General features: G+C 32.1%; 1 protein-coding gene across 1 annotated transcript; it reads right to left on the bottom strand.

Moving 5' to 3' along the window:
* Positions 1-808: 808 nt before the first annotated feature.
* Positions 809-11,548, bottom strand: LOC138319507 (sodium-coupled monocarboxylate transporter 1-like). The gene is made up of 11 exons (XM_069262662.1): positions 11,216-11,548; positions 10,581-10,649; positions 9,576-9,627; positions 6,384-6,451; positions 5,663-5,743; positions 5,022-5,095; positions 4,358-4,495; positions 3,362-3,497; positions 2,710-2,798; positions 1,767-1,879; positions 809-909 (listed from the first exon to the last, which is right to left on the bottom strand). The coding sequence occupies exons 1-11, from the start codon at positions 11,546-11,548 to the stop codon at positions 809-811; spliced, it is 1,254 nt and encodes a 417-aa protein (XP_069118763.1).
* Between the last annotated feature and the right edge of the window lie 992 nt (positions 11,549-12,540).

The raw sequence follows: 12,540 nt of genomic DNA, 5'->3' as shown, positions 1-12,540 counted from the left end.
GATCTGTAAAACAGTGTAACCTGCCCTTAGCGACCACCTCTATATAAAGACCACCTGTTTGATAGGATCACTTTCTTACACTTCATAATGATCAATTGCAAAACAATGATTCCTGTCTATAAAGACTATTTGGTTACAAGTACGAAGTCGATTGATTTAGTTTTCTTTATTCACTTGTGTTGTCTTTAAAGACAGGTTTAATTGTAATAAAAAAATGACACGTTGTCTCTACAATAGGACTATGGATCTCCGGAATGTACTATCGTATGATTTTAGACAGGATAATTTAGTCACTCATTTAAATCATCAAATCAAATCAGTTAATATAGGGCACACTGTGGAATATTGAGGATGAATTATCCATGTGCTAGGTATTCTATATAAAAAAACCAGCTAAGTGACAGACTCTATATTTTCAACATTATGTGTAAACCACACCAAAGACTGCATTTCTTCAAAAATTGGCATATGCATTGAAAGAAGCCTTCGTTAATCTCGTGAATATCATAAATAAAATGAAACAAATGGTTTCTCATAATAAAACTGAAGCTACTCTAGCTTGCTCATTTTACACATTTTTTCGGATTAAGACAGAAATTTGCACTTGTCAAACCATCGAAAGTTTTTCATAAAAATAAAATGTATGTTATAATCAGGAAAAATAATTCAATATACGCAAAGTTTTAACAGTTTAACCCATGCTTATACGTTTACATTTTTTAAAATTTGATTTGAAGAAATCATTTCCACCTAAAGCTTTACCTTAGTTTATGATTATGAATATCGATATATTTTCGCTTTCTTATAGTTATATTATTACATTGAAATCATGTCTAACCTGGATCACTGGTCCCTGTATATTTGATACGAGGAACGCTACTCCGATCCCGACCACTCCAAATGCTAACCCTAAAACAAGATTTTTTACAAATTGTTATTTTCACAAAAAGAAATATTATTATGATTGTGACATTAGCGTTATACAATTTCAGATTCGAGCTGAAGTTTAACATTGGAACATAATGATATTCGTACAAACAATCAAAGTATCACGATTCTCTATGAATAGAATATAAGAAATGTACTTCTTATCATTTCACATAAGTGGAATATAATTAAGCATGGGTTATTTGTTCACCACAATATTATGTTTTCACGACCATGATTTTATACAATTCATTACGCAATAATATCATTAATTAAAAGCATTCAAAAATGATGTTTTAAGTGAATTGGCGAAGAGCTACCTTTCTAAAATGTTTCGGATAATATTAAAGGTTATTAAAGGTCACATAAGCATGTTTACGATATATCTTTTTCGATAAATGCCTATGCGTGAAGGCTAAAATCTCCTAATTATAACATATCTCATATCAGTACAGTGTTTAAGAAAAAAAATGTCTCATCAGCATATTCTTATATATTTGACCTTTAACCTTAATATACACGTGAAATGCCTCAAAAAAGTGGATTCATTTGGTTGTATACCTTATTCAAAGCCAATGTACAATGTATATGAATAACACTAATCATCATGCTACTACACTGTTTTGACAAACCATGTAAATTTACTGAAATAAAAATATCACAAACGTGAAGCTATCATGGAAATGGGTTTATCATTTTATGTTTGTGTTGGGTGAAATCCTATTTATTTTCAAAATAGTAAAGCAATTAAAGCAAGATAATGATATTCAAGATTAGATACTAATTTTGTTTTGCCATATGAGTTTCTTGTAATAAAAACAAATTGATATCAATCATACCTGATATTTGGTTAATCATAATTCCACGTCGTTCAGACATCGGTTTTGTGTAAGGTTTAATAATGTCTTCCCAAAGTAATGACATCATTCCACTCAGTACAGAGGAGAGCGTGCTGGAAAAAATAGCATAATATAAATAAATCGCTTGAACTTAACGTTAAACTCAGTAAAGGTCAGAACTGTGGGGAGGTTGCTGGAAAAATAAGTATAACACAAGTTGGTAGCTGCTTGAACTAAACGAATGTCAGAACTGAGGGAATATGTTGGGCATTTAACATTATACAATATAGGTCAGAACTGAGAAAAAAGTGCTGGGAATCAATATGATGCAACTTCACCAAGTAAAAAGTCAACCTGTTGATTGATTAAAAAAACATAGGAATCTCGAGAGAAGATAATATCGAAGTTTAACTATTTATATTGTCTGTAGTTATTGGCTTTTGTGAACTAGTTTGTAATTCGTCTAAATATAGATGAAAAATAAATCCTTAAAAACTAGTCTAAAAATCCTGCCACGTCAGAAAGAGCCCCTGTAAATAAGTGATCTACTAGGGTGTCAGACTCTACCATTAATAACGCTTCGTTTATATCACGAGCATATCATCAATTAAAAGCATGCTAATTTCATTGTCTTTTCTTAGCTCCTTATCAATAAATCCATTCATCAATTCAATAAGACAATGCTAATCAAAACAAAACATTTGTATTGTTATTTAATTATAAAGTTGGCGGCCATTTTGAATCCGGTTCCAAAATAACATTACACAGTAGATGTAAATGTCATGTGGAATCTACCTCATATTTATTTGAGAACATTTCTCTACTTCAATTCCATTGCAATTTTACAAAAGAAAAGGAACGGATAGACGGCTCCCTAAGAAGGAAAACAAATTTATCGCCGGTTTTCTTATACTTCATTCCTAACATGGGAAATGCATTTTACCTGAGAGAAGCACAGAACAGTGCTGCCATAAACAGTCCAGGTAAACCCGGATATTCCTGGAATATTTCTATTACCATAGCAGGCATCATCTGTTGAATATAATAAAACTTCATGAATAATAATTTGTTAACAATTAAATTGTAAAAATGAAATAAAAGGTAGAATAATAGGTGAATATTTAATTTGCAAGCAAGGTGTTTTTGTTATTTATGAACATAAACCTTTTACATGTAAAATCATTCTAGAAGTTGCAAAGAATGTTTGTAGTAGTAATTGTCTTTCTTGACTTATTTTAGGTAATTTGTATCATGTAAATTAACTAAGATGACTCTGAAATAATACAGTATTTGGAACAAGATATTAACAAATATATTTACGTATTTTTTTAAGTTCCTATGTTCATACATTAGATTTTTACACGTTTTTATCATAATTAGACTAATTACCATGGCCATATATTTATATGAATACACACTAATGATTGTTTATAATAGATTTTACGACTATTTATTAGTATATTGCATGGTAGTCATATGTGTAAAATAAATTAATATCATCAAAATTCAAAATGTTTGAAGAGCATCACATATTTGCAAATTAATGACTCAAAATTATTTAAATTAAAATTCATCTGTACTGCAGGCAGTCCTACCTGGTTTGGATTGTCTAGACGTTTAGAAACCAGAGGATCGCATCCCTTGTTGAAGAAATAGGCAAACATGACGGCACCACAAACACCAGCCAAAAAACGCATTGAAACTGATAGGAATGATGAGAGTAGATACATTCTGAAAGTCAAATGATAAAAAAAATACAAATAGACACAAATAAAAAAACCGATCCGTTTGTTTTGAATTATTGAATTATACGTGTAACGTGAATTTTCATCAGCTTGAAAATTTAGTTTATAATTCCATAAAAGAAAATAATGTTATCGTTTGTAATCTATAGTCATGTTTTTTTCAAATCTAGATTATTTGGTATTGTGTTATTTTCTTTTATTTAAGGACAGCCGCAAGGTCATGATGTATTGAATTATTTCATTAATTTCATGATAAAAATATATAAATATCTTGAGCCCCAAACTTTCAGCTGTTCAAGTTAATCATGAAAAATTATTATTGGTGGGAGCAGATTTGAACGGAAAACATATGAGTTTATCCTCAAAGACACGTCAGAACATGACGTTACACCTTTTATCACATAATACGGCTGATATCCATTCATTTCGGCCATGCAATATGTTTGCATATGATGTAACATTACTTGTAGCGATTTTCACTGGCTGCATATTCATTGTGACGTCATGACTTCATGTTAGCAAACAAAGACGTGATGTCAGGATTCGTGGACGTCATTACAACATGACGGTCTCCGTTAGAATATTGCAACACATCTTGATGTTGAGATTCTTCGAAATGTAGAATGTTGTAGCTATATGATATAAGATATCTTAAAGGAGTGCTCATTTCACATGAAATTTTGTAAAAATCATCTCGCTTTGATTTAAATATGAAAAAATCTAAGACTCGTTTCATAAAATCTCACATGAAATGAATGCTATTTTGAGATAACGTATACTGTATAAAGATGTATATCTTAATACAAGAGAAGACAACTCTTCTCGAAGTTGCGATCGTTAGCTTACTTTCGTCTTGCCTTTGCGGTAGGATTAGCCTTGATCCTGAGGTACGTGGTCTGTAGGAATGGCGACAGCAGAGATGACGTAAAACCTCCAATTATAAGGCTCCAGAAAGCCTGTCGTCTAGTCGGATCTACGTCAAATCTAAATATCGGAAGAAATCAATGCATTTAAATCATTTTAAGTCATTGCTTGGTCACGCACAATATTTATGCGATGTATGTGCCAGAGGAATGTAGAATTTTATAAAAATGATTTTAATTTCATAACACGTAATGGAAAAGGCGTAATGTTATTTTGCGAAAATTAATGAAATAAATAAGGTCAATGAATTAAAAGCAATTTTCGGTTTTACCACTTACTACTTTTTCACTAGGTACACTGAATGCATGCTTCATGCGTTTACATAAGGAAATGCGCTAGAAATATGACACCACACAACAGTACAGTCAAACATGTCTAAAAAACCTACTGCACAAAGAAAAACTGGTCTTTATATACAGGTTGTATTGTGTTGCAATTGACCATTTGAGATCATGAGAAAGTGGTCGTATTAAGCTGGCGGTCTTAATACAGAATTGAGTATATAAGTCAAGTGAGACTGTGTATTATGATATTGTGTAAAAATGATTCCATGTGATTTTACATTCAAAAGTATAAATTAACCTACATTATCAAGTTCACTCGTCCTTGGTCGTATACTGTCCGCCAGGTTTCTGAAAGTCCTCCAGCATCTATGGTACCCTGATGAGGAATTGATATACACATTAAGTCATATCGAACATCATCCTTATCATCATTATAATCACCACAAAAAAACAATAACAACAACAACATGAAAGTACATTGTATTAGACTATTTGCCTTTCACTCGGGGTTCACCTTCCGATATGAGGTTTAAAGGTCATAGGTCACCTGCCCAATCACTTGTAAATGAGTTTTCTCTGGGCACTTCGGTTTCATCCTAATCTATGACTTCTTGAGCCTTCTGGATCATTAAACGTACTTTGTATAATTTGTTTAACCTATTTTGCAATCGATATAAAATTAGTAAATGTTATGTTTATGTTATAATATATCGTCATTGATTTCGCATTTGCTCGTGCTCATACAATGGAAGCCTCTTAATTTGAAATAGGTTATACTGAAATGCTGTTTTAGATTATTATCCCTGAACACACATATCTATTGTCTTTCTGCTTGGTTATATTGAAGAGTTTTTCCCCATCACCAATGAACTTCAATATAAACGGGTTCCTTTGTATATAACAATTGATGAAATAAACATATTTCATCTAAAAGGACCTTCACCTTAATGATAACAGCTAATATGCCCCCAAACATAAGAAGGGACTGTAGCACGTCTGTCCATATAACAGCTGTGAATCCACCCTGCAAGTAAAAGGGTACATTTAACTGTAAATCACTTCACTTTGGCGTTATACACATTTTTGCGTAATTTCGTGTTTTAAACATACATATCATAATTACAACACGTTAATGAATTGAACAGAATTTGATTGTGAATAAATTAATTGTATTCGCGAATATGTTGAATATACGTTTCTACGTTTTTTGGCCTAATTTGCTTTCTTCGCCAACACATTTGATTTTTACTCAGAAACAATTCAGAACAATGAAAAAATGAAGAAGTGCGATTGCGTAGAATAAAACGCAAGTACGCATACGCTTCTTCTTTTTTACTTTGAATTTTAAACTCGTCGTTAAATTTATACTTTATTATACTATACAACTGATTTAACATACGGAATGAGTAACAAATAGGGAAAAGGACGAATACGATTATCTGTCTATTACCCTATTATATCCAACTATAAACTTGCACTGTAAATTTCAGTATTAACCGATTGCCTGCCAGGCAGTATTTGGCACGCCACGTGCTCACACACACACAAACACACACGTGATTCCATTCAATGTTCGGAGCAAACATCGTAACATATACAATACAATATAGTATTTTTATTACTACATTGTATTTTATGATGGTAAATGGTAAACTTATACTTACAATCAAGGTGTAAACCAGAACAACACTCATAAGACCCACTATGGACATCCAGATATCGATTCCAGCCACTACAACACAAGAAAATACGCTGTATTGTTAATGTGATGAGTTAAAATAATATAAAATAGTCTAAACAAGACGAAGAAATACGTGATATGATTATTGTAATAAATAACGCTGAAATATCATACCTATAGATGGATTAGAACTTACAATTTTTTTTAATGTCATAATGAATCATTATATATGATAATGAATTCAGGTTGTATTCGCCATAACATCATCGCATCTCCAATGTTACTATCACTGTCGTTGTGTCGATCCCTAGAATATGGTATAAAGCAATAATGAAAAAACGTAATTCTAAGAGAAAACGTTACAAGCACAAGCCACATAGACTTTATTGAAAAATGCAAACTAGCGACTCCAAGCTTCAAAGCCAACTCAATGTATCTTTATTTTAGCAACCTTTGAGAAGAACTAAATGTATTACACAGAGCCGTCCCCTTTCGTTAGGACATAGCTCAGGAATGGATTTGACGAAAGTAAAGGTAGCTCGTAGAGATCAAGGATAGTACAATATATGGTTAAAACAACTGTTGTTTCTTCTTGAGTTTTACAGGGTTTAACATTATAAACATTAGTAACAAAACTTAATAATCTAGTGAATATGAAGTTGAAAGTACAATGTTTATGTGCTGTTTGGCGAAAGAGTTCGGTACTAAGTAGTCAGAGTGAAATCAAGTCTGTAACATATATACGAAGTAGGAAATCAAACTGCCGGGATAAGAAATTAAAGTACTTCTGTTCTTCACCTTCGGAACGAGTTTGCAACCTAACGTTATCGTAGAGCCACGATTCGTCACGTACTTCACAACAATATTACTGTTTCTGTGATATATGTTATATAGAACCATACATGGTCTAAGCAGTCACGTAAAAATGTCTAATTACACTGCATAGAACACATATATTTTAAAGATGCTCCACCGCCGACAGAGCATAAATTATATTCATCATTTGAACAATAATTGGTGTTTAATCGTGTATATAATAGTCTTATTAACAAAACAAAACAAAAATATAAAATAATTTATTTTGCCTTTGGTGCATGCGCATTCAGTACTTCATTCCATATAGGATATAGTGGTACGGATTTTTTTCGGGATGCAATTAATTATTTTTCATATTTTTGACTTGAAGTAAAATTAGAAGCTCAAACTTTTCAATGGTGGTAACGGTGTAAAGTAAGTTATTTTGGTAACTGAAGAAAAATACTAAATCGTCTGCTCCTGTTTTTAATAGTGAAAAGATACCATTTGTCAGTGGTAGAGCATCTTTAAACAGAATGCATTGTTGGTTTATTAATTTCAAATGTTATCAATGATGCGTAACAATACAAACGCTCTTGGTAATTTGTCGGTATGAACATTCTGGCTCATTTAGTATGGAACTTTTCATTTACTGAATACCAGAAAGACCAGACTACAGCATGAGAACATATCATTTTTCTATTTAATAGCAACAATATATAACACCCGTGACAGGAGTAGAAAACATATAAGGGGTGTTATAGATATTTATTGTAAGAGAAATACAGATATTGACCATATGCTTCACTGGAGTGCACCATATGATTGTGTTTCATTAGAGTATGTTTTAATGATCCAACATTTGGTAAAGAATATAATTTATATATATTGCACATATACTGGAGTGTGTTTTTATGATCCAACGACTCAATATACCGCGTTTTATTATACTATTATATATCTACATCTGCCACCAGCTAAATAAAGATCTTAACTGTCAAATGATCTCAATATAAAATATGTATTATATATGTCAAGTCATTAAAACTTTTTACAACAACAATGTAATGTTATTACATGTATAAAGTCTATGTAAATCTGAACGAAATAACATGTAGCCGGGTTTTTATACTGGGATGATGTTTTCACAATATAAGGCAATAGATATGTTAGACATACACCATATTTGTGTATTCGACATTATACATACATTTGTATAGTGTAACTTGTCCAATCAATATGTCAACGGGACCCGTATATTTGGCCGGTATATCCAGGTTTACGGACTATACGATAATTTTAATTATTAAACATTAAGAAGGAAAATGACAAGGACCGGTTATACTGTACTGTATTTATGTAGAGACCGTAACAAGTTGTATTTTCACACGTTCAATTTGTATCAATACTATGTCCCATTAGATTGGTTAAGAACCAGAATGAGGTACTTATATGTTCAGATTCAAGTATCTAGTCATGTATCATATATAAACATTCGCTTATAGTCGTTGCTGGAAAAAAAAATAATTCCTTTAAAACTTATACGTCACAATGAAATGATTTTTTTTGTTAGTTTGAAATTTCATTCTGTAATGAACACATAGACATATTGTGTAAGTTAAGGTTAAGAATTTGTTAACTTGTGTGTGTTTTATAACAACAAAACATTGAATCTGTTTGACACAACACATGTCGTGAAGTGGTAAATACTTGACAAACAATACATGTATAAAACATGTTTCGTATTTAAACATTAAACTATCTTCCTGTGATATCAATCGTCTATATAGATGCCAGAAGTTTGCAGACAATCTTCATAATGCACGCTAGCGCATTATGGGATGATTGTCTGCAAAGCTCTGGTATCTATATAGACCATAGATGCCATAGGAAGATAGTTTAATGCTTATATTTACATTATCAACTCATTTTAGGGTCTCTGCATTAACATTGTTTAAGCTAGACCAGGAAAACCGTTTATCAACGACGATTTCATCCACAAGAAGGAACAGCCATTTTGACGGTGATCAGTTGACGTCACCACATCAACATTAGTGACGTCATAATGGTCACGTTTTGGGTGTCAGTTATACCGTCATATACTTCACTTTGCCTTGGTTAGTTTATATAGTAGAAGTGACAAGGAAATGTAAATATCATATTATCATAGCAATAGCCTGGAACTATCACCTGCTTTTGAAGATTTGAAATGCTACAAAAGTGACAGAAAACAATGCTCATTTAGTATTAGTATTATTGATTAGCTAAAACTATATTTTCGTATATGAATTACAATACAATATGAAACGTTATCTGGTTTTGAAAATATTTATGCTCAAGATAAATATAGATTCAAAATGACAATGTTAGCATACAATACCTGCTTTCAAAGCAGCCGCTGGCATAGCTAGCACTGTCCCGTTGTAATTGGCCTGGAAAGAAATTGATTACAAAGAGATAAAGACAACGACTCTAAATATTATGATAGATATATTCCGAATTTGCATATTACAGAGTTATCTGCACTTGGGGGTAGGTATTGATTGTGACGTCATGTGTTTACGAGCGTAACGTCATACGTTTCGGAGAAAACGACGTGAATTGCGCTCACAAAATAATGACGTAACAATCGATACCTTCCCACAAGGGAGCTAACTCTGTAATATGCAAAGACGGAATAGTCACATATGAAACTCTTGTACAGTCGTCCATCTAGTTCAACAATTATGTATCGTCGCTTAAAAGAATGAAATGTATGCTTGCATGTTTTTGTATTAATTCCACGTGCTAAATAAGACCATCCGTTGTATTTCTTAAATGAGTTTATATTTTGTTTAAGTGATTGCATGTGTTGAAAAGAAAACACCTTTGAGTGCATTGACGGTTTATACCGGGTAAATATCCATTATCAATGTTCAAAGATTTGCATATTTATATTTTTGCTTATCTATACTTTAATATACAATTAATGTAGTTAATATCCACTATTTTAAGTTTCGCTGTAATGTATCATATTCGATCTTCCAGAGGTTACTACATTGTTGTCATATCCATACCTACAATATGTCATAACAAAACTGAAGGCCGTTTGCGACTTCAGCTGAGACAGGTAGTTTGACCCTTTGATATATAACGGTACATTTTATGACTCTGAAATTTCACGTCACTCTGTAATCGTCAAACGAAGTCTCTACAGACCTGCGAGTGGTAAGTTTTTTCTTAGAAGCTGTCTTTAGTTTTGTTATGATATACTGTAGTCCAGGAGTGAATATTGCGACAGTGCTAGTAACTCGTGGAATATTGAGGATAAATAATATGTATCTCTTTCTTACAAGAATAAGGGGAATGTACATATTAGCGTAACAGTGAAATATAACTTATATACCATGATGATGATACTGAGAATTGTTCCGAATATCCGGATACCACGGGAACCATATCTCATCTCCAGGAACTGTAATTGTGAAGACGGGTGTCATTTAAAGAGTTATTCACTTATATTTGCGTTTATTTGTCCTCTCGAAAACATTTTTTTATTTGTATTTCCCTTGTAAAATAAATTTAAACAAGTTTAAGTAACTGGTTCTTAATTACATTTTTCTGTATCAAATATGGGTGTACAATGTAACAGAAACCTAAAATAAGATATGTCCTGTTATATATCTGAGTAACTTACTACACAAAGCTCAAGAAAATCGATGGAATCGTACGTGGAAACGTATTTAATTTTATTAAGTTGTCTGTAAAAGTAATCACAAGTATTGATGTCACTGGGTTTTTTTTTAATTTCATCCGTGTATGAAATCAATTTTGTTCGCAAACGTTTGTGAGAATCCACGTATATTTGCATACAACGATGAAATTAAAAAATAGCGACATCAATTATTATTTTTTACATCCTAATTATTGCTTAAATCAAATGCATGAAAAGTTAGACACATAAAAACACTGACATGATTTAAGTAAACAAATAGTAATATGTCCATGTAACTAAAGCAGTGAAGGTATAATACCACTTACCTGAAAAATACTATTCATTTCCATTCTACTCAGATGTGGTACAAAAAGATATAAGCTAACCAAATCACCAATGATATTTCCTACTAACATCATGGTAATTTGCATTCCGTAAAGATATACTTCGGCAGTGTATCCGAGCATCAATATCCCAGAATGGTAGGACACCAGCATTGACAATGCGACTGGAAGTATAGCCATCTTGCCGTTGCCCATGATGTATTTTGTAACTGTTTTGTCTTTTTTGCCCCTCAGAGTTTGAAACAACCCCGTGCCGAGGGACAGTACCACACTTACAAGTATCAGAAGATAATCCTCCCATTTCAGGTACACCATTTTCCTTAAATGTGTTGAATTCGCTGCCAATAATGAAATCATACATGGAAGCAAAATCTTGGTAAAATGAAGTAAAATTACAACGATGTTATTATCATTTTCGACTGCAAAATTGTGTAACTAATAAAAAATGACAATAATTTTTTGAAAATATTTCGGATGGAACGCTTCCCTAAAATGTAATGAGTTGAGATAATACTAGTTTTACTTAATCAATTGTGAGGAAAGTTTAAACTAAATATTATGCTTAAAGATGCTCCACCGCTGACAAATGGTATTTTTTTCACTATCAAAAACAGGAGCAGACGATTTAGTATTTTTCTTCTGTTGCAAACGTAACTTACTTTACACCATTACCACCTTTGAAAAGCTTGAGCTTCTAATTCCATTTCAATTTAAAAATATGAAAAATAATTAATTGCATCCCGAAAAAATTCCGTGGCACTATATTCTATATGAAATGAAGTACTGATTGCGCATGCACCAACGGCGAAATCTATTATTTTATATTATCTTTTGTTTTAATTAGGCATATATATACACGATTAAACACAAATTATTGTTCGAATGATGAATATCATTTATGCTCTGTCGGCGGTGGAGCATCTTTAAATCAAACAAATCAACCCCCCCCCCCAAAAAAAAAAACCCCAACTACTAAAGCAAAACTACATACCCACCTTACATATGACGTCCTAATGTTGGATACATTCTAAACCATAAGTTTTTATATCTGCAGAGGTATAATGACCTGAACAGCTGTCGTTTTGGGGATATTTTCTATAAAAATATTCAGTAATGTACACTATAAACATATGTAAAAAGTCATAGTGACAACTACCTTAAAAACGTCGTATGTAATGGAAAGTTTGATAGATAACAATAAAAGCAACACGTATATTTTTTCGTGGAATCTATGATTGGGTGAAATGGCAAAAGGGAGCTAACTCCGCTGAGTTAAAAGAACAAAATAATTTCCTTTGCGTTGTCGC

This window comes from Argopecten irradians, chromosome 3 (genome assembly GCF_041381155.1).
Source record: "Argopecten irradians isolate NY chromosome 3, Ai_NY, whole genome shotgun sequence".
Taxonomy (NCBI): Eukaryota; Metazoa; Mollusca; class Bivalvia; order Pectinida; family Pectinidae; genus Argopecten; species Argopecten irradians.
The sequence above is the reverse complement of the archived record's forward strand: the minus strand, read 5'-3'. Positions and strand labels throughout refer to the sequence as shown.